The sequence below is a fragment of the Oncorhynchus clarkii genome, chromosome 4, assembly GCF_045791955.1.
Source record: "Oncorhynchus clarkii lewisi isolate Uvic-CL-2024 chromosome 4, UVic_Ocla_1.0, whole genome shotgun sequence".
In the NCBI taxonomy this organism is placed as follows: Eukaryota; Metazoa; Chordata; class Actinopteri; order Salmoniformes; family Salmonidae; genus Oncorhynchus; species Oncorhynchus clarkii.
The window spans coordinates 82,010,221-82,033,243 of record NC_092150.1 but is presented as its reverse complement, the minus strand read 5'-3'; the positions used below and the strand labels follow the sequence as shown (position 1 = coordinate 82,033,243).

Sequence of the window (23,023 nt, the reverse complement as noted above, 5' to 3'; positions counted from 1 at the left end):
AACCAAGTGGGAATTAGCTACATTACATGAAATCAAAGAAAAAACAATAATGTATTTGCAACAGGATTCTGATTTGAATCTGACATGAGTCTTTGTTTTCCTCAGTCTCAGCACCATGACAACGAGAAGAGAGCCCTGAGCAGAGAGATCATCGTGCTCAACAACCACCTGATGGAGGCCAAGCTGACCATTGAAAAACTACAAGAGGACAATGTAAGGGCCTGGCTAGTATGGACTCTCTCTATCAACACTCTATGAGGTCAGATGTAGAGGTCATCAAAAGTGTAGTCCCAACCCTCAAAGTGTATTGTAACGACCTTAGTATACATCACCTATAGCGTCTTTGCCAAGAGGTTATGACTACTTTGTGAAATAGCGAAGGTGTTGCACTGAGACAGACCTGAGTTCAAGTCCCGGTTCTGGCTCCTCTCCTAAGTCAGTGCTGTGTGTTCTTTAGATTAACTCTTTAAAGCATGTTTTCTTCTAACACAGTGTAACACATTCTGTCCTATAGGACCTGTACAGGAAGGACTGTAACCTGGCCGCCCAGCTGCTCCAGTGCAACAAGTCCCATTATAGGACCCAGCTTTCTGAAGTGAGTCCTCCACCAACAGCGCTACCAATCAGACCAACTGGGTTCAAATTTAGAAATAGCTTTGTATCAAATACCTTGAGCATTTCAGGTATGGGCACGATGTGCAGGGTTGCAAATATATGCATGAGTCTTGATCCGTTCACATCGATCAATGCATGAGCAAGGGTTAAGGGCTAAAACCTGGGCTCTTGACACAAGCTCATGCAGTTCTAAACTTCCAATACATCAACAGTCTGAATCATGATTACTCCACTGATGGATTGCTAATGAAACAAATGTTTGACAGGGATTAACAATGGAAAGCTGTAGCTGCACTATGTGACAGGTGGGTGAGTAATTGATGGAAGATAGATATACATACATACAGGACCGGCTCTATTTGAGTGTGCCCAACAGTGCCCATGCTACTTTTGTTGCCCAGCAGCAAAGGAACAAGTGAGAATTAATCAGTGCGTTAGTGCCAGGGCGGATTGGCAAGGCTTTCCACTGTATTAGCCCTGGGCCTCGTGCCCCGCCAGCATGGCAAGAGCAGATTCCAAAGCTGGCACGTTGCCTATACCATTAAAAAATGCCTTATCACATTTGGCACAATGAGGACGGAATGGAAATATCAATGCAACCACGATTTATCAGTTACATAATAAACTAGTGATGGGTCCCCTGCGGGGTGTGTGTGTTCATATGTGTGTGTGTGTGTGTGTGTGTGTGTGTGTGTGTGTGTGTGTGTGTGTGTGTGTGTACTCAATCACAGGAGGTTGGTGGTACATTAATTGGGAAGGACAGGCTCATGGTAATGGCTGGAGCGGAATAAGTACAATGGGATCCAATACATCAAACATGTGGTTTCCATGGTTTCCATGTTTGATGCCATTCCATTTGCTCCATTCCAGCCATTATTATGAGCCGTCCTCCCCTCAGCAGCCTCCACTGGCCTATATGAGTGTGTGTGTTGTTCCTATGTGGAGTGAAAACAATAAACAGATGACACCTTGGATATATACAACGGTTATAGTCCTACTTATGTATTTTATCCTGTTTATTTGTGGGCTGGAAAGTAATCAAACAATCACTGATGGCGTGTGGTGCAACACGGTGTTGCAGTATTGAAAACAGAGGATCCAATAACTCTGACTACTATCTTTTTGATATTTTTTTTTAATACTTGTTTTTCCTCTGATGTTGGTATAAAATAATTAACATTCAAAAAATAAATTGCATAAAATATAACTCAGTATTTGTATTATGTATTTTATACACATTTTTTTGCCATCTTTATCAGGGATCCAATAATTACAGACCTCACTGTACGTGTTGACAACGAAATGTCTCATGGTAATTGGGTATTTACATAAAAAGTGAAAGTGTGATGCAACTTCCTATTAGCCAATGCAGCTATAATTTACTACCTTCTTACTAGCGAAAGTTGACTAGATTCATGTTGATAACGTTCTGCAATTGGCTTAATTCTTGTTGCAATGGAGAGGTGGCAGCAACAGGTTTCTAGTGCATTTCAGTTTGCATCGAGAGCTGCCCAGAAGAATAGAACCTCGGTAAAAATATCAAACTAATGATCTCATGATGTACAGTGACTTCGGAAAGTATTCAGACCCCTTGACTTCTTCCATATTTCCTTACGTTACAGCCTTAATCTAAAATTGATTAAATATATATTTTTCTCAGCAATCTACACTCAATACACCATAATGACAATGCGAAAACAGGTTTTTAGGATTTTGGGGGGAATTTATAAAAAATTATAAATAGAGGCCTCCCCAGTGGCGCAGCGGTCTAAGGCACTGCAGTGCTTGAGGCTTCACTACAGATCCTGGTTTGATCCCAGGCTGTGTTGCAGTCGGCAGCGACCGGGAGACCCATGAGGCGGGGTACAATTTTCCCAGCGTCGTCCGAGTTCGGGGAGGGTTTGGCCGGCCGGGTTGTCCTTGTCTCATTGCACTCTAGCGACTCCTGTGGCAGGCCGGATGTAATGCACGCTGACACGGTCGCCAGGTGTACAGCGTTTTCTACAACACATTGGTGCGGCTGGGTTCTGGGTTAAGCGAGCATTGTCTCAAGAAGCAGTGCGGCTTGGTGGGGTCGTGTTTTGGAGGACTCACGGCTCTCGACATTCACCTCTCCCGAGTGCGTACCGGAGTTGCAGCGATGGGACAAGACTGTAACTACCAATTGGATGTCACAAAATTGAGGAGAAAAAGGTGTAAAAAAATATGAATAAAGACCCAATGGTCACTCTGACAGAGCACTAGAGTTCCTCTGTGGAAATGGGAGAACCTTTCAGAAGGACAATCACCTCTGCAGCACTCCACCAATCAGACCTTTATGGTAGAGTGGCCAGACAGAAGCCACACCTCAGTAAAAGGCACATGACAGCCCGCTTGGAGTTTGCCAAAGGGCACCTAAAGACTCTCAGACCATGAGAAACAAGATTCTCTGGTCGGATGAAACCAAGATTGAACTATTTGGCCTGAATGCCAAGCGTCATGTCTGGAAGGTCCCTGGAAGCATCCCATCCCAGTGAAGCATTGTGGTGGCAGCATCATGCTGTGTGGAGGCTTTTCAGCGGAAGGGACTGATTGAGAATTGAGGCAAGGATTGAGGCAAGGATGAATAGAGCCTTGATGTAAACCTGCTCCAGAGCGCTCAGGACCTCAGACTGGGGTGAAGGGTCACCTTCCAACAGGACAACAACCCTAAGCACACAACCAAGACAACGTAGGAGTGGCTTCGGGACAAGTCTCTGAATGACCTTGAGTGGCCCAGCCAAAGCCCGGACTTGAACCTGATCGAACATCTCTGGAGAGATCTGAAAATAGCTGTGCAGCGACGCTCCCATCCAACCTGATAGAGTTTGAGAGAATCTGCAGAGAGGAATGGGAGAAACTCCCCAAACACAGGTGTGCCAAGCTTGTAGCGTCATACCCAAGGAGACTCGAGGCTGTAATCGCTGCCAAAGGTCCTTCAACAAAGTACTGAGTAAAGGGTCTAAATACTTATGTAAATGTGATATCTGGTGTTTTTTTTTTATACATTTGCAAATATTTATAAAAACCAGTTTTCTTTTTCATTTTGGGGCATTGTGTGTAGTTCAATTTTGGAATAATGCTGTAATGTAACAAAAAAACAATTTAAGTCAAGGGATATGAAAACTTTCTGAATTCACTGTATGTTTGTTCGACAACAGTTCCACCTTTTAACTTCAGGTTATGGTTTAAAGTTGAATTCCTGTCTGTTCTCCATATGGTGCCATTATGTGTTAAAATGTTTGTAGTTTCTATGTCTTTTTTACATCTTTCATGAACTTTGCACTCTCTCACCACTGGTCGCTTTATCACAATGTTCTATATCTCTCTATCTCTCTCTCTCTCTCTTTCTCAGTTGCCTGCTGAATTCCAGGAACGAGTGACCATGCACATGGATGGCTCACCTCTTTGCCACACCGTCTACGCTGACTCCGTCCCCGCCTCCGTCATCGCCAAGGTATTGGAGAAGCCCGACGAGGCCTGCAGCGGCAGCCAAGCTTCCAGTTTGCTTAGCCCCCAGCCCCAGGACCAAGGCTTCCTCCTGGACACCCTGGACAGAGACGAGCGCCTGGGCCTCCGGGCAGCATACAAGTCAGACCTGTACAGCAGTGACACAGCCCTCTATTGCCCGGTCGATCAGAACCGCGAACGCAGGCCAAGCATGGACGTCCACAGCCAGAGGAAGCTGCTCTACGGCCCCCAGATCTCCACGGACAGTAACCCAGAGGAGGGTACCTTGTTGGGGCTGAGGTCTGGCTTCTCCCAGGAGTGCTTCGCCAAGTTCCCCACCTCTCTGGGCCCCGCCTCAGGCAGCTCCTACTCCAGCTTCAGCGGAGGGGGCTCAGATGACAACAAAGGCAATGGCCCTCCCAGCAGCACAGCCTCCTCTCCCCACCACCACTCCCTCTACATGGACTGGAGGGATGGGGGAGACTATGAGAGGAAGAGTGACTCCTCCTGGGAGAAGGACAGTCCCAGCGGTGGAGGCTTCGCCAAGGTCCACGCTGTCTTCCAGCAGGCCGGCGATCATGGTGGAGCACACCACCAGAACGGCAGCTCACCCGTCTACAGCCGCACCATGTCCTCGTGCTTCAGCGAGCCCTACGAACCCCTCCCTCCCTCCTCCTCACCAAGCGTTGCCTACGGAGACAGCCGCCGCGGCAGCACACTGGCACCAGAGGAGGAGGAGCCGATTGGCCGCTGGAGACAGCTGAGCGCGGAGGATCTAAACTCCCACTCGTACTGCTCGCCCGGTCGGGCCTCGCCCTACAGCTTCTCTGAGCAGCACTTCTCAGTTCGGCCTGCCAAGATCCGCCTTGGACCCCTCTACAGCAGCTTCCAGGAGGGGCCCGACTACTACCAGGGAGGGGTAGGACCCATCATGGACCCCCCGGTGTGCTTCTCCACGCCCAGCCCCGAGTGCAGCCCTGTGGGGGGCCTCCGTCAGTCCCATCAGTCCCACAACCAGCAGGCCCACCAGACCCATCTCTACCGGGCCAAGGAGGACAACCAGGAGTCGGAGCACATCCTTTACCACTCAGGGAGCCCCGAAAACAGGGAGGGCAGCTTTGATGTGGCGGGGGCCGGGGGAGGATGTGTAGGAGCGGGACAGACCAACGAGTACGTGGACATCAGCCCCAACAGCTCCAATGAGTCCCTAAACCAGAGGTCCCTGGAGATGGCTGCCGAACTGCAGCAGCACTACCAGTCCGAGATGCAGCCCCCTTCGCCCCCCCAGGGCAGTCCACCACCGCCCCCGCCACCACCTTGTCCCCCTCCACCGCAGTATCACAATTTTGGCACATTGGGACTTTCGAGAAAGGACAGTCTCACCAAAGCCCAGCTGTATGGAACACTTCTGAACTGAGAGAAGAAGGTATTCTGACTTACTGGTCTCTCTCTTTTTATCCATCTCTTTCCCTGGTGGGATGTGAGGTAAGAAGTCTTGGTGAATCTAGCAAAACATATTGATTAGTGTGAGGCTAGCCAGTTGTTCAGTTTAAGGACATCCATTTTGAAAGGACAGTTGGAAGATACAGTAATTAAGCATGAATTTATCAGATTGTTGCCACAGCTGTGAAAAACTGACAAACTAGTGGTTCGCATCACTACAACGAATGTGTAAGTTTGTCTGGGTCAGGTGAATTGACAACTCATTACTGTCCCAAATGAGTGGGGACTATAGGAAAATACTTTGCTACCTTTGGTACATTTGGTACATAAAATTGTCTTTGGAGGTACCAGAGACCAATTGTTCCATGTGCTGTACACAAAGCACAGTGAGCTTGTAGACAAAGGAAACATTTAAAGTAACTGTTGAAATATATTCATATTTTAATTACAACATCAAAAATGTAATAGAAATGACTACAATTCAATCAGGTGTGGGCAGCAACACATTGTAAATATGTCTGGTTAAGAGCATCTGCCAATCAAAGAGAGATACTTGGGGCTCTATTCAATCTTTAAAGATTCCGCCATAGAAATGTAAAAGTGAATTCCGATTGACCCGACATATGCAGCGTTTAGCGTGAATGCAGCCTCCCTTAAAGAGAGAACATTGCCTTTAAATTTCAATCACGCTTTAAAGCTGAACTTCCGCAATGTGGATTGAATAGAGTCCTTAGAATGTTGAAGATTCAGAGGACTGTCTAAACTACAATTATAGATTTGTTTATTGTCAATCACAGGCTGAAAACTGTGCTGCATTTATGCAGAGTAAAATATGTATGACCAATGGGGTATCCTGGTAAACGTTGCAGTACTATACAGTAAAGGTCCTGGAGAATGGGTTAAAGTTGTAGAACTATACAGTAAAGGTCCTGGGGAATGGGTTAAAGTTGCAGCACTATACAGTAAAGGTCCTGGAGAATGGGTTAAAGTTGCAGCACTATACTGTAAGGCTCCTGGGGAATGGGTTAAAGTTGCAGCACTATACAGTAAAGGTCCTGGAGAATGGGTTAAAGTTTCAGCACTATACAGTAAAGGTCCTGGGGAATGGGTTAAAGTTGCAGCACTATACAGTAAAGGTCCTGGAGAATGGGTTAAAGTTGCAGCACTATACTGTAAAGGGCCTGGGGAATGGGTTAAAGTTGCAGCACTATACAGTAAAGGTCCTGGGGAATGGGTTAAAGTTTCAGCACTATACTGTAAAGGGCCTGGAGAATGGGTTAAAGTTGCAGTACTAGGTGTTTTTACAAAAATATATAGATGCCCCTAGGCTGAATCCATTTCAGTGCAGCTCTGTCCACTCATTCAGTTTTTGCTTTGACATGATTTTAAAATACCCAGAGCACTTAAAAAGACCGTTCAATGTAGGTATTATTTTGTAAACAATGGACTTCTTTTGAGATGTAAACATTTGTCCTACCCGTTGATACTATTTTTTTCTCTATAACCTTTGGATAAGTTTTCCTGTCCCACTCTACCTCAGATTCTCATTCTCACACCCCCCATCAAGCAACTGCATGCTTGTTACTATCACATCATTATGCATGTTTCTATATTTCTGTTGTGTTTCCTTTAACCTAATAAAGCACAAACTACGCATTTTGATGCGCCAAGGCTGCCTCAACTGTTTTAGTGTGTGTGGGAAATAAATATAATGTAATTTAGTGTAAAAGAGCACAGATACAATGTCACTGTAATGGTTTTAAAAGCATTCAAATCAAACTGTGTGTGTGCGCACATACACACGTGTAGAGAAATTATCTTTGGATTGTCGACTATTTTGTTCGACTACATAATTAGCCATACCTCCGCATTGACATTCAAAACACATTCCCCCCTCTCACTCAACTATGGAGCGAAAAGGGAATTACTTGAGAGATAACATCTAACCAGAGGAAGGAGTCACCACAGCATCAACATCATCTGACTGAATCTGAATCTCATTGTCAACTTTATTGTTCCCGTCCATCCTGTCACAGCAGAAGGTGACGAATTCACACTTCAAACACCTCATGAGAGGAAAACTGGATTAGGTAACGCAACACAACCAGTCTCCTATTCCTTTTTCTACTGCCAAGTGCATGCTGCAGGATGCATGAGCTTAGCCGCCTTCGCATTTACTTACAGCTGCTGAACTACATACCTGTTGGCTTTTCAAACCACCCCAGAGATATTTCTATAGCACTATAACCAATCATGTTCGCACTCGGAAAAAGCAAATATGACAGTTCAGCTCCCCTTTGATAATCGCTACTGGGAATTAGCTCCCCTCCACTTTGACTGTGTGAACTTGTGATTCAGTGAACACTGGTGAAGACAGTACAGGAGATAGAATAGCTGGTTCCTATGGGAACGGATATACTTAGTTACACATTCATGGAAGACTGCAGTTCTCAGTTTCACAGGCACATTGCACACCTCCAATCACACTCACACTCCATCCACACCTCATTTGCACATCACACAATTATAGGTGCACACACGGACCCACGCATGCACGCGCCCACACACACACACGCACCCACATACCGAGGTTAATTAAAAACAGTGGAAACTTTACCCACTGACCCCAGTTCCAATGAAACCCCAAGAAGTCTCAATCAATCATCTCCCAATTCACTTGATTCCCAGGGCAAGTCTCTCATATGGTCTCTATAAGAGAGTCTGGAACCCAGGTCTCTTATTGAGTTTTTATCCCCACCATGGTCTCACTCAGGTCCCACAGTCTCTTGGCCGCCTGATCGTCCGTCGCCTTGGGCATCAGCTCCTCCTCCTCGCAGTTAGCGAAGCACTTCCCCGCCACGCCCTCCACGTCGGGTGAACACGCCAGGTAGAGTGGCGTCTGAGCTCCCTCCAGTGGGCTCTTGAAGAAGAACAACGAGGCCAGGTAAAAGAGAGGTTTGGCCAGGAAGGGGATGTGGATGTGCCTGCCCAGCCTGGTCCTCACGATGCCTGGGGTGAGGGCATTGACCGTTACCCCCGTGACGCCCTCCTCCTCCAGGCGCCGGGCCAGCTGGTGGGTGAAGAGCAGATTAGCCAGCTTGCTCTGGCTGTAGCAGAAGGCTTTGTTGTAGCTTCTCTCACTGTAGTGGTGATAGAAGTAGAAAACATTATCCCTCAAGGGGAGAATCATCCATAGAAACACAACAGACATTACACAAGGGTTGTGTTCATTAGGCACCAAAATAAAGAAAACTGACCGAAACAGGGAAAGACTAACTTGAACTATTGTCCAATAATAAACAATAGTGTTTTTTGTGCAAACCGTTTTGCTACAGTCTGCACTAACGAATGGAATCCAGGTAAAAACACAATACGCAAAACATAACATGAACCAACCGCACCTGTTGAGGTCGTCGAAGTTGATGCTGCCATACTTGTAGAGCTTGGAGGAGACCACCACCACGCGGCTGGGGGAGGAGCGCTTGAGGAGGTCCAGGAGGAGGTGGGTGAGGAGGAAGTGACCCAGGTGGTTGACCCCCAGCTGCATCTCAAACCCCTCCTCTGTCTTCGTGTAGGGACACTGGTAAATGCCTGCGTTGTTGATGAGCACGTCGACTTGTTGTTCTTCCTAACAGGGGCAGTCAGAAGAAGACAGGCATGTATGAGGCAGACATACTGTACCATTAGTAGAGAGGTTTTGCTTAGTGGTGGCTGGATAACTGTGTCATGTTGGTCTCTTTATCTCAATCATTCATGAGTAAGAAACTACAATCAACGCAAGTGATTTCAAGTGAAGGAATTGTAATAAGGAAGACCTTATCTCTAAATGTAATCCCTTTACAATTGAATTGATGTTGATAGCTTTTGTAAAAAAAAAACGTAAAATGAATGTGTACATGTGATTGTTTCAGAACGTTGGACAGCTCACTATGGCGCTTTGAAAGGTAACCTTCGTTTAAAAAAACAACAGCCCCAGTATGATGGTATGGAATGAACGAGACGAGACCCTCCGACAGCTCAAACAAAATATTCCACTGCATCAGTCTTTTATCTTCGCGGACCAGAATAACATTTTGACATTTTTGCCTTATGTACAATAGTTATTTAGCCTAGACTGACCTCAATAAAGTTCAGCATAATGCACATTTACCTTCAGGATCTCCTCGCAAAAGCTCCGCACAGACTGAAGCGAGGCGAGGTCCAGGTGTTTGATCACCACCTCTCCGTGCTCTGGCCCCGCTTGCTTCTTGATGTCCTGCGCTGCTTCCTCAGCCATCTGCTGATCCCGACAGGCCATGATCACCCGGGCCTGGAGTTTGAGCAGCTCCCCGGCCGCGGCCTTCCCTATGCCGCTGTTCGCCCCGGTCACAATGACAGTCTTTCCCCGCATCATATCGGCCGGGTACCGGAGCAACTCGACCGCTTTCTTCCGGGGGAACATTCTGCGAACAATTAGCAGTATTCCACCGCCGACGACAGCGGCCACAATAATCGCAGCTGACATTAAAGCGAATACTTTTATGTTTCACTTACAATATTTATGTAACACAGTGAGAAAGGAATGGACAACAACATCCACAAGGCTTTGCAAAACCTTCACATGCTCATGTGCTCGTGACACCTCGCTACATAACGAGTAGTCGCACCCTGCTGGTAGACACTGGTGATGTCACGTAGGTGATGTACACTGTAATTAGACTGTAGCTACCAATATGTAATACATTTACATTTACAGCTTCCTGTAAAGTAACACCCTTACATATTTCCCCAAATAAGACACAAAACAACCTTTCATGTTCTCACAATTTTATTGTAGAAAACCTCTGATGACCACTGTTCTTCTCAGTAACACACATTTGGCGCTCAAAGACACAAAGTACAAAACATATTCAATCACCAACAACAATAGGCTAATACTAATGCACATTCCTAGTAGCCGTATGTTCTATCTATCTACTCTGTCTCTATACTGCAGGGTGAAAATAGGCCCATAGCGGATAGCTTGGAAATCAAGCAGTTGTGTCAGCCATGTCATTACAGGTGCACAACAAAGGACATAGTTTTCAGGGAATGACAAACAGTAGGCCTACCACACCCAAGTCTTCCCCTATAGGTGTGTGCTGTATTGTGTAGAGTCAAACCATATGGCGACTTATCATTTAATAAACAATGTACTGCACATCTTACACACAACTGTTCGTTTGACACGAACAACGAGGTAGAGGACACCCATGAACCTACTGTGTATTTCACAGGGAGAAGATAGATGGGAGAAGCTATGAAGATGACATTTCGTACACAAAATTGATGTAGAAATACAACAGAACATTCTAAATAGGCCTACACTATGTATGATTTAACATGTGTTTTTTTTTCTGTAGATGCTGAATAGCCTAAAGGAGACAATACTATTTAATCAGGGCAGGTGTGAACATAGTCGAAGGTGTAGGCAGAGGTTGGAAATACAGATAGGGTGAGTCTATCTACGACTGGGGTTAGTAACAAGGCCAGGGTAAGGGAGGCAATGTTGAAGAAGTCTGGGTGGGGGTGGAGGTGGGTATGGGTAAACTCAAGGCTGGGCCTCAGTCTCTGCCTCAGTGCTGGGTTCATGGTAGATGTAGCTTCCTACACCTCCAGTGTTCACCCCTGGAATGGGCCAATAGAAAGACGTCAGAATACGATGATATACAGTGTATGAAATATCATAATACTTGTAAACCATAGCAATAAGGCATTTTATCTTTTATGTGGTTAAGAGGAATAAAGTTTTGAGTGAGTGAGCCTACCTTTGGGCCCAAACAGGGTGGCGTAGCACGGTTTGTGGCAGTAGGCCTGCCCATCATGCTGTAACAGAATAGAATGAATATAATGTACTCTACTGAGACAGTTCCAGACACAGCTTTAAAGGCATCTGTATCTATCTATGGCCACATAAATACTATATAAAAACTCAGCAAAAAAAAAAATATATATTCTATATATATATATATATATATATATATATATATATATATATATGGCCATATAAATACTATATATATATATATATATGTCTATGGCTATAGAAATACTGTATCCATTTATGGCCATAGAAATAGAACTACCGCACTACACTGCATTTGCACTGCAATATATACACATAGGGTATATGCACTATAGTATATTCCATTGTAAATGGTACAGTCTCAGTATGTTTCACTGTAAATGGTATTGTCTCAGTATATTCTAATGTACATCTTATAGTCTCAGCATATTCCACTGTAAATGTTACAGTCTCTGTATATTCTAATGTAAATGGTATAGTCTCAGTATATTCCATGGTAAATGTTACAGTCTCAGTATATTCCACTGTAAATGTTACAGTCTCAGTATATTCCACTGTAAATGTTACAGTCTCTGTATATTCCACTGTAAATATTACAGGCTCTGTATATTCTACTGTAAATGGCAGTCTCTGTATATTCTCAGTATATTCTCAGCACATGTTCAACTATCATTTAGAATCTACCCTTCTATCATGTGTAATTGTTCTATGTTTATTGTTTTTATATTATATATACTGTATGTAGATTATGTGTAGATCCCGTTTTATACATTCTCTTTGTATATTTTGTATATTGCTAACAGCACCATGTCAAATTCTATGTATGTGAAAATGTACTTGGTGAAAAAAAGGTGAATCTGACTCTGATTCCCATTCAAGTCAATGTTACTGTATGTGAAGGGTGGACCAGCAGCCATTGTCTAACTGTATTTCTATGGTTCTGCATTCCTGGAATCTTTCTGATAACTCCCCTCCCAACATCCCCCTCTCCCTCCCCCACACCCCCCTCTCCCTCCCCCACACCCCCATCTCCCTCCCCCACATCCCCCTCTCCCTCCCCCACACCCCCCTCTCCCCCCCCCCCCCCCCCCTCCTCCCAGTCTTCTGTCTGTCACCTCTGCGTGACTGCCTGGGGCCAGGGTCTTGCTGCACCTCTCACAGCGCAGACAGGGTCGATGCCAGTCCTTCCCCAGGGACGTCACCTTCTCAGCTACACACACACACACACACACACACACACACACACACACACACACACACACACACACACACACACACACACACACACACACACACACACACACCGTCAGACATATCACCATGGAAACAACATTCCTCCACCTCACCATATTCCCCTGGACACCCACTCACAGAGGATGTGAGTGGGAGGATGTGAATGGGAGGATGTGAGTTTGTGTCCACACACACATTAGCATACACAGTAAGCGCTCCAATATGGCATGGGCAGTAACATAACACACGTACCGAAATACACTGTCTTGCTGCACCTTGGGCATTTACTGGGTTCTCCAGAGAAAGTTGAGAAGCTTGCGGCTGTGTCAAAAAGAGATTGAGAAGATGAGGCTTGTTACAGCCAGTGGTTATCTTCATACGGGATATAATAACACGACAGCAGATCTGTTACTCTTTTCTTTCATGTTGCTTACCCTTCACTGGGCCTCTGGCATGAGCTTTCTTCTCCTCAGGTTTGGCCTCTGTTTCCGTGGAAACGCTGGCAGGGGTATCATTGACAGGCACCTCATAGATATAAGAGCCAGCACCTCCAATATTCACACCTACAGAGAGAAATGCTTAATTCAGTCAACATACAAACACATTGATCATAGTTTCCTTTTATAAGTCTCTCTGCAAACGCATACATTAGGCCTATCTTATAGGCTTGCTGTGAATAATTAAAATGTTTTTATAACCACATAAAGCACACATAACTAAATAATGGATGGCTATAAAGTTAATGTATTGCACCTTTTGGTCCAAAGAGGGCAGCATAGCATGGCTTGTGGCAGTACGGAGTTCCATCATGCTGTGAACAGAGGGAAAGACAATGAGCAGAATAAGTATCTGGGAACAAACACATTGGACTTTGTTGGGGTGGATCTTGGTATAACTTGAAGTAAAAATGCCACTACAACATATTGACGTCCACTCTAGCATTGAATGCTACATGACTGACTTGAGTTTAAAACAGCCGGTGTAGCTTTAGAGGGATCTTTGGATCTGTGAAACATGCAACAGAAATGAGAGGAAACCAATGGATTTTAGATGCACTGCACATTACACATGATAGCACCCCACACTTTAGTAGCCTACTGTACCCTAAATGAACTACAGAAGCCAATCCTCTCTGTTCGTAACTGGCCTAGGTCCCTGTATAGTACTGTACAGTACCTATATTGATGAACAGGCTACGTCAGAATACTCTCTCAGAATGCCGATACTCTCCCCGTGAGACCTTAACCCTCCATAACCTTCCCAGAGATCTATCGGAACAGAGCCAAAATGTCCTCTTAGTTACTCATCTTCACTTCCTGCAGTTTCTGACTGTTTCTGTGTGAAAAAATGTACAAACCTTCTTGGAACCAAAAAGGCTTATTCAAAGGGTTCTCCGTTGGGGTCAGCCAAAGAACCCTTTTCAATTCCATTTGGTTTTGTATTTTTTAATTTAACCTTTATTTATTTAAGGAAGTCAGTTAAGAACAAATTCTTATTTACAATGACGGCCTACCCCGGCCAAACCCTAATCCGGACGACGCTGGGCCAATTGTAAGCCGCCCTATGGGACTCCTAATCACGGCCGGTTGTGATACAGCCTGGAATCGAACCAGGGTCTGTAGTAACGCCTCTAGCACTGAGATGTAGTGTGCCACCTGGGAGCCCACTCTAGATAGCACCTATTTTTCTATGATTGTAAGGTACTGAATCCTCTTACCTCAGCATGGCCCCCTGGGTTCAGGGTCTTGTTACAACGCTCACATTTCAGACAGAACTTATGCCAGTCTTTCCCCAGAGATGTCACCTTCTCCGCTGTGTGGGGGATGGAGGGGGACACTGGTTACATTACTGTACAGGAAACTGACATTTGTAGTTGAATTTACCCATTTAGAGGGACATGTCAATTCAGTATAAGATGCTACAGAGTGAGCTGCTTCAGTCGGAAGGGTTCTTCATGGAACCTAAAAGGGTTCTAAAGGTTCTCCTATGGGGACAGCCGGAGAATCCTATAAGGTTCTAGATAACACCTTTCATTCTAAGAGTGCTGGTCAATACAGTATATAGAAATGTGGCGAAGATAAGGCTGTTATCTCTAACCTCAGATATCCCATCCTCTTTAGATTGGCGACCTGTCACTAACGCAAGACACAGTGAAGTGGGAGGCTGTGAGCACTTTGTGCTGTCCCTGCAGGGTTTTTTTCTCTCACTCCCTCTCTCTCACTCTCTCTGTCCGTCTGTCTGTCTTTCTCTCACTCTCTCGTCTGTGTCTCTTCCTGCCCTTCCAGTCTCTCTCTTGTTCTCTCCCTCTACTTTGTCTAGCTGCACAAGCACAGCACACACGCACACACACACACGCTCGCACGAACACACACACACACACACATACACACACACACACACACACACACACACACACACACAGGGAGAGGAAGTGAGAAAGGAGGCTGTGGGGGTTTGTTCATTCTAAATAATCAATGTTGATTAAGGGGTATTTTGTTTGCCCTTTGGTACAATATGTGATTATGTCTCTTCCTGTATCTGTTGATGAGATCCATCCAGTGGCAGTGTAGGAGCAGGACTCTATGGCTGAATCACAAATGGCACACTATTCCCTATGTAGTGCACTACTTTTGACCATGGCACAGGTAGGCCTCTGGTCAAAAGTTGTGCACTACATTGGGAATAGGGTGTTAATTGGGACAGTCGAGAACTCTGACAGTCAGGGAGGAGTGAGGATTATTATTATCAGTAGCATTCAAGGACAGCAACGGGCAACACTAAATTACCCACAAAGTCAGTACACTTTCAGAGATATGGGTGATGACTATTATGTAATGACCCAGATTACAATGTTAAAATGAGGAGAAGTCATGGGGCATGAATCAAAGACTGGGAATTACATAACATACATCATCTAAACTCCTGAGGCAGAGGGACACGGACAGAATATGAGGTATTTCGTAATGAGAGTGGGAGTAGACTGAGAGAAGTAAACACTGTAGATATAGCAGCACTCAAGGATATCATTAAGCAGACAGGGACTAAAGGAACTAGGAACCTAAGGGGGGGCAGTGTGTAAATAATGGGAACAAACAAAAAGAGACTGACAAGCTACAAAAGTATGGCTCAGAGGGCCCTACCATAAGTGAAAGTACTAAGATGCTTAGTTTTCAATGTCTCAGACAGCGAGCAGATTTCAAGTGAAAGGCTACCAGGTATTTATTCAGTCGTTCATTACCAGATGGAAAACCCAAACCATTGCCCATTTGGGGACTAATTAGGCAAAAGAAACAGATGATTCAAGATGAGTGAAAAGTGTTGCAAGGTTCCCAGAGGTTTCATTCTGACACACTGCCACTGACTATCAAACACAAAAAATAAAGAACCCCAGAAGCAAGTACCATCTGCTTACTGTTTTTAATTTATGAATTAACAAAAAAATATTCTAATATAGTCTAAGAAGAACTATCAAAACTATTTATTTATTTAGTTTTTTACTGTGGTGTATAGGGGCTTCCTATGACAGGGAAGTGGGATAAAAAATGAATGATAATGGTTTGAACCATGTACAGTATGTTTCAGTTTCAACAGAGACCAACAGGTCTGGATCGACCATATGAATGAACATGTTGAATCCGTTTTTATTTTAGAGTGTCTCACACTACACGCATGCTCTGTCATTTTAAGGGTGCGGTTTGGCCGGCTGGCTCGTGCGCGGATCCATTCCATTTCATTATTTGGGAGGCTGGGAGCTGTCCATGCCAGTTAGTGCTGAAATGCGGATCCTATTGTTCTCCAGAGATAGATCAGGGCAAGGTCGATCCATCACACATATGCTATGAATTAATAATGTATATGCAAGGTATAGTGACAATCTTTCTGCGCAGCAACATTAATAGCCTATACCTTATTAATTGCATTAGCTCAATCTCTTTATTGTGCCACGGAGCTAGGCTAAAGGCTATCTCAAATCTTTTAAAACTACGAACACATTCCCTGAATAGGCCTACTGCAAACAGGCTATCGGTTAAGGATAAGAGATTGCTTTTAGATCCACCTAATAGCCATCAATGGGATAGTCTGCTTATGTCACTAATCTGGGGACAGATGTTTTCACTTTATATCCCTCCAAAAACCCAACTGGTCAGCTGCAGGTAAGTGGTGTGCGCGCGGAAATCCTATCGCACCGCTGGCGTTTTATTGGACTGATATGACCGATGTATAGCCACGAGCTACATGAAGTCATACAGCAGGTTTCCCATATGACCTCATGAAATAATAAATGATCACACCTGCGAGGACATGGCTTTGGTTTGTCAATCAACACAAAGACTGCATAAGCACATGTAGACTATACCACACAGAACGTCTGAAGTCATTTACAGTCAGGAACCAGGCATAATTGGTTTAGTCTCTATAGAAACGCCAGGCTGACCAATACTTATAGTAAATAGCCTAATACTGGTTCATTCTTATACAATATATCAAAGGCAGTACAACTGTTTATTAGGCCTACCCCCAATCTATAGGTTAATATGCATACGGCATAATTATAACGTTACAACAGTTGGCTCAGATTTTAGACAAAATAACGGTGACTGCAATAGTCATTACATAGCTGACTTGGGGTGTGGGGTTCGTACATAAAACACATGGGAGGATAGCATGGAAGGATATGCACGATCATATGAAAAATGCACTTACCAAAATAAACTGTCTTGTCGCATTTAGGACATTTCGATGCCATGTTAATTGTATTCTGGACTAATGCCCCCTTGAGAATATTATTTCCTTTTTTCTTTTTTAATTCAGTAATTTGAATCGGCTAGCTTTTATTGATGGAAAAGTGGAAATAGCAGACAGCATCCTCCCTTACATTACTCTACGAAATTTACATAGCCCCTCCTTTACGATGACGTATATGCTGCTGATTCTGGCCCAGTCCCAATACTGTTTATTGCTCCCTTGGCCACTGCACCGCAGACTTGAACCTAGTCCACTAGGACAGGCATTTAATTTAACCTAAATGTACTAAATGAACTAAATGAACTAAATTAACTAAATAATACCTAGTAGCAGTAGTATATCTGTGCTTATTTATATTTGCGAGCAAATTTGAAATGTGACAGCAGGCTCAGGCTTACAGTGAATTAGTTCAATGAGAGACAATGTAATCACTTGTATGTCATTTGAAGTGTGAGTTCTCCTCTCGCACTTTATCTTTCAACAGACATGTTTGTTTCCACTTTGTGTGGTTGTTAGGATACGCTCTTCTACCTCTCTGCTACTCAGACGGAATGTTAAGTGATGCTCTTACAAGTCCCTAGAATATTGAGTTGAGGGGAAAGATTAATACATTTTCGAAAAATTCAAAAGTTCAGCCAAGGCTATTAGACATGACCAATGAGAAAAACCTCATAAGAGGACTTTAGTCCAACTCATTATTCACAACGATGTACATTCTTACTCTTGATTCGATTCCAAGAGAAATAGCCTTCCATTAAAATCCCACTAATGCATGCTCTATTTTTATAATAAGATAAATACACTTAAACAGCATCAACGTAAATGGAAACGGTGTTGCTATTTTCCACAGAAGCTTGCTTGCTTTCCCTCTGGAGCCTGGGAATGCACTGATCCTAAAATAAACACTTCCAGAATGGTCTGTCCAGAACCAAAGTTTTGGCTCAGCAACCAAGAATGGGTGAAACTGGTCTGTTGGGGAAATGTTGGTCTCCGTAACACACAGTCAGACATCACCCGAGCTCCATTCCCCAGTCTCTGTACAGTAGAGACTGATATCTCTCATGGTCCCGTCTCTACTATTCCTCTGCTATGCACCCTATATTACACCATACCTTAACAATAACAGCGTCCCTATGTGGTATTTCAAGTGTCAGTGTTAAAAATACTACTCGTCCAGTGTTGCCCATTTCCCCTTGGTGATAACTTGGCAGAGCAAACAGTACTGGTAGCCTTATCCCTGGGCTTATCAACCAGCCCCTCTCATCCTCTATTTTAACCGGCCACATCAGCAACGGGACATGACATGCCTACCTCTGGGTGCAGAGGAGGTTCTTATCTCTCTGGTGATAAGGGAGAACCCTGCCATGATGGCCCTACATGGGCCTCCATCACACCCCAGTCACTCCAAATAATAGACAGGATTGATACAGACACAGGCTGGGGGAGATGGAGACTCTCAAGTTAAGAAACAGTGAAGAATTGCAGGAAAATTGTTTTAAAAATTCAATCATTTCCAGAGGAAGGTCACCTCAGCTTTTGCACCCCCACTTTCAGTCAAAGTCAGGTGCCCATGGATGGAGTGATGGGGTCTAGACAGAGAGAGGGAGACAGAGAGATGATAAACAGGGAATAATTCATATGTGATGGGTTTCTGCTGCGGTCTACTTTACAGTCCCACCACATCACAATAACACAACATGTCCACTGTATTTTATTTGAAAGAATGTGTTTTGTTTATTTTTTCTTTAGAAATTCCTCAGCCCGGCCCAGGCCTAAAAACAGTGCATCAAAGTATGGACCCAGTGCAGTGTGGTAAGAGATACTTCTGAGGAGATGGGAAACTATATTGGGATCGAATTATGCCCATTGTGTACGTTGCCCAAGTGTCGTCAATGGGCCGCCCGGTGCATTCTGGGCGATTCTGGGACAAGGAGATCTCCTCCAAGGAGTGAATGGGCGTCAATTGGGTACTGGCTCAAAAACCCAACATTAGCATGACTTTTGTGAACAAGAAGTACAACATTAGAAATATTTTCAGATGTGAGATAATGAACTTGTTCTCTGTAATATCGTATTGCTTTGGAATTGTGACATACTTTTGAGGAAAATAGGCAGGTTTGTCGAGTAATACCCTGAGTTTGAGAAGGGATTGCGGGACGATTAGCTTAGCAACCGCGTGACGCGGCATGACAATGTGAAAGCGATTGGTCGACAGTCTGCTGGGTGGGGCGTTATATGTTCCTTCATTCATTGCCAAATGAAATTGCAAATTTATTTATGCAAATCACCAGTGGCAAACGCTGGGCAATTTTTATTTATTTTATTTATTTCACCTTTATTTAACCAGGTAGGCAAGTTGAGAACAAGTTCTAATTTACAATTGCGACCTGGCCAAGATAAAGCAAAGCAGTTCGACACATACAACGACACATGGAGTAAAACAAACATACAGTTAATAATACAGTATAATCAAGTCTATATACGATGTGAGCAAATGAGGTGAGATAAGGGAGGTAAAAGGCAAAAAAAAGGCCATGGTGGCAACGTAAATCCAATATAGCAAGTAAAACACTGGAATGGTAGATTTGCAGTGGAAGAATGTGCAAAGTAGAAATACAAATAATGGGGTGCAAAGGAGCAAAATAAATAAATAAATAAAATAAATACAGTATGGGTGTTTGGGCTAAATTATAGGTGGGCTATGTACAGGTGTAGTAATCTGTGAGCTGCTCTGACAGTTGGTGCACTTATCTCCCTAACTAGCTTTAAGCAAGCTAGTGAGGGAGATAAGTGTTTCCAGTTTCAGAGATTTTTGTAGTTCGTTCCAGTCATTGGCAGCAGAGAACTGGAAGGAGAGGCGGCCAAAGAAAAAATTGGTTTTGGGGGTGACCAGAGAGATATACCTGCTGGAGCGCGTGCTACAGGTGGGTGATGCTATGGTGACCAGCGAGCTGAGATAAGGGGGGACTTTAGCCAGCAGGGTCTTGTAGATGACATGGAGCCAGTGGGTTTGGCGATGAGTATGAAGCGAGGGCCAGCCAACGAGAGCGTACAGGTCGCAATGGTGGGTAGTATATGGGGCTTTAATGACAAAACGGATTGCACTGTGATAGACTGCATCCAATTTGTTGAGTAGGGTATTGGATGCTATTTTGTAAATGACATCGCCGAAGTCGAGGATTGGTAGGATGGTCAGTTTTACAAGGGTATGTTTGGCAGCATGAGTGAAGGATGCTTTGTTGCGAAATAGGAAGCCAATTCTAGATTTAACTTTGGATTGGAGATGTTTGATGTGGGTCTGGAAGGAGAGTTTATAGTCTAACCAGACACCTAGGTATTTGTAGTTGTCCACGTATTCTAAGTCAGAGCCGTCCAGAGTAGTGATGTTGGACAGGCGGGCAGGTGCAGGCAGCGATCGGTTGAAGAGCATGCATTTAGTTTTACTTGTATTTAAGAGCAATTGGAGGCCACGGAAGGAGAGTTGTATGGCATTGAAGCTTGCCTGGAGGGTTGTTAACACAGTGTCCAAAGAAGGGCCAGAAGTATACAGAATGGTGTCGTCTGCGTAGAGGTGGATCAGAGACTCACCAGCAGCAAGAGCGACATCATTGATGTATACAGAGAAGAGAGTCAGTCCAATAATTGAACCCTGTGGCACCCCCATAGAGACTGCCAGAGGTTTGGACAGCAGAATCTCCGATTTGACACACTGAACTCTATCAGAGAAGTAGTTGGTGAACCAGGCGAGGCAATCATTTGACAAACCAAGGCTGTCGAGTCTGCCGATGAGGATGTGGTGATTGACAGAGTCGAATGCCTTGGCCAGATCAATGAATACGGCTGCACAGTAATGTTTCTTATCGATGGCGGTTAAGATATCGTTTAGGACCTTGAGCGTGGCTGAGGTGCACCCATGACCAGCTCTGAAACCAGATTGCATAGCAGAGAAGGTACGGTGAGATTCGAAATGGTTGGTAATCTGTTTGTTGACTTGGCTTTCGAAGACCTTAGAAAGGCAGGGTAGGATAGATATAGGTCTGTAGCAGTTTGGGTCAAGAGTGTCCCCCCCCCCTTTGAAGAGGGGGATGACCGCAGCTGCTTTCCAATCTTTGGGAATCTCAAAGAGAGGTTGAACAGGCTAGTTATAGGGGTGGCAACAATTTCGGCAGATAATTTTAGAAAGAAAGGGTCAAGATTGTCTAGCCCGGCTGATTTTGTAGGGGTCCAGATTTTGCAGCTTTTTCAGAACATCAGCTGACTGGATTTGGGAGGAGAAATGGGGAAGGCTTGGGCGAGTTGCTGTGGGGGGTGCAGTGCTGTTGACCGGGGTAGGAGTAGCCAGGTGGAAAGCATGGCCAGAAGTAGAAAAATGCTTATTGAAATTCTCAATTATGGTGGATTTATCAGTGGTGACAGTGTTTCCTATCTTCAGTGCAGTGGGCAGCTGGGAGGAGGTGTTCTTATTCTCCATGGACTTTACAGTTGTCCCCAAACTTTTTTTGAGTTAGTGTTGCAGGAAGCAAATTTCTGCTAGATAAAGCTAGCCTTGGCTTTTCTAACTGCCTGTGTATAATGGTTTCTAGCTTCCCTGAACAGCTGCATATCACGGGGGCTGTTCGATGCTAATGCAGAACGCCATAGGATGTTTTTGTGTTGGTTAAGGGCAGTCAGGTCTGGGGAGAACCAAGGGATATATCTGTTCCTGGTTCTAAATTTCTTGAATGGGGCATGCTTATTTAAGATGGTTAGGAAGGCATTTAAAAAAAATAACCAGACATCCTCTACTGACGGGATGAGATCAATATCCTTCCAGGATACCCCGGCCAGGTCGATTAAAAAGGCCTGTTCGCTGAAGTGTTTCAGGGAGCGTTTGACAGTGATGAGTGGAGGTCGTTTGACCGCTGACCCATTACGGATTCAGGCAATGAGGCAGTGATCGCTGAGATCTTGGTTGAAGACAGCAGAGGTGTATTTAGAGGGCAAGTTGGTTAGGGTGATATCTATGAGGGTGCCCGTGTTTAAGGCTTTGGGGAGGTAGCTGCTAGGTTCATTGACAATTTGTGTGAGATTGGGGGCATCAAGCTTAGATTGTAGGATGGCTGGGGTGTTAAGCATGTTCCAGTTTAGGTCGCCTAGCAGCACGAGCTCTGAAGATAGATGGGGGGCAATCAGTTCACATATGGTGTCCAGAGCACAGCTGGGGGCAGAGGGTGGTCTATAGCAGGCGGCAACAATGAGAGACTTGTTTTTAGAGAGGTGGATTTTTAAAAGTAGAAGTTCAAATTGTTTGGGTACAGACCTGGATAGTAGGACAGAACTCTGCAGGCTATCTTTGCAGTAGATTGCAACACCGCCCCCTTTGGCAGTTCTATCTTGTCTGAAAATGTTGTAGTTTTGGGATAAAAATTTCAGAATTTTTGGTGATCTTCCTAAGCCAGGATTCAGACACAGCTAGAACATCCGGGTTGGCAGAGTGTGCTAAAGCAGTGAATAGAACAAACTTAGGGAGGAGGCTTCTAATGTTAACATGCATGAAACCAAGGCTATTACGCTTACAGAAGTCATCAAAAGAGAGCGCCTGGGGAATTGGAGTGAAGCTAGGCACTGCAGGGCCTGGATTCACCTCTACATCGCCAGAGGAACAGAGGAGGAGTAGGATAAGGGTACGGCTAAAAGCAATAAGAATTGGTCGTC

The 23,023-nt window shown here is 44.6% G+C and overlaps 3 protein-coding genes across 3 annotated transcripts in view; 1 reads left to right on the top strand and 2 right to left on the bottom strand.

The window, feature by feature from the left end:
• LOC139407362 (brain-enriched guanylate kinase-associated protein-like) overlaps window positions 1–5,500 on the top strand; it is a 44,740-nt gene extending 39,240 nt beyond the window's left edge. The window contains exons 5-7 of the mRNA XM_071151080.1: window positions 106–213; window positions 515–595; window positions 3,989–5,500. Of these exons, the coding sequence (XP_071007181.1) occupies window positions 106–213; window positions 515–595; window positions 3,989–5,500 (1,701 nt within the window). The remainder of the gene's footprint in view (window positions 1–105; window positions 214–514; window positions 596–3,988) is intronic.
• Window positions 5,501–7,517: 2,017 nt separating this feature from the next.
• Window positions 7,518–10,128, bottom strand: LOC139407363 (retinol dehydrogenase 14-like). Its single transcript, XM_071151081.1, has 3 exons — window positions 9,677–10,128; window positions 8,928–9,154; window positions 7,518–8,666 (listed from the first exon to the last, which is right to left on the bottom strand). Exons 1-3 carry the CDS (start codon window positions 10,028–10,030, stop codon window positions 8,264–8,266), a joined length of 984 nt encoding a protein of 327 aa, XP_071007182.1. The 5' UTR covers window positions 10,031–10,128; the 3' UTR covers window positions 7,518–8,263.
• Window positions 10,129–10,315: 187 nt separating this feature from the next.
• LOC139407364 (cysteine-rich protein 2-like) lies at window positions 10,316–17,463 on the bottom strand. The gene is made up of 8 exons (XM_071151083.1): window positions 17,288–17,463; window positions 14,301–14,395; window positions 13,337–13,394; window positions 13,018–13,146; window positions 12,836–12,904; window positions 12,466–12,560; window positions 11,313–11,370; window positions 10,316–11,172 (listed from the first exon to the last, which is right to left on the bottom strand). The coding sequence occupies exons 1-8, from the start codon at window positions 17,328–17,330 to the stop codon at window positions 11,096–11,098; spliced, it is 624 nt and encodes a 207-aa protein (XP_071007184.1). The 5' UTR covers window positions 17,331–17,463; the 3' UTR covers window positions 10,316–11,095.
• Between the last annotated feature and the right edge of the window lie 5,560 nt (window positions 17,464–23,023).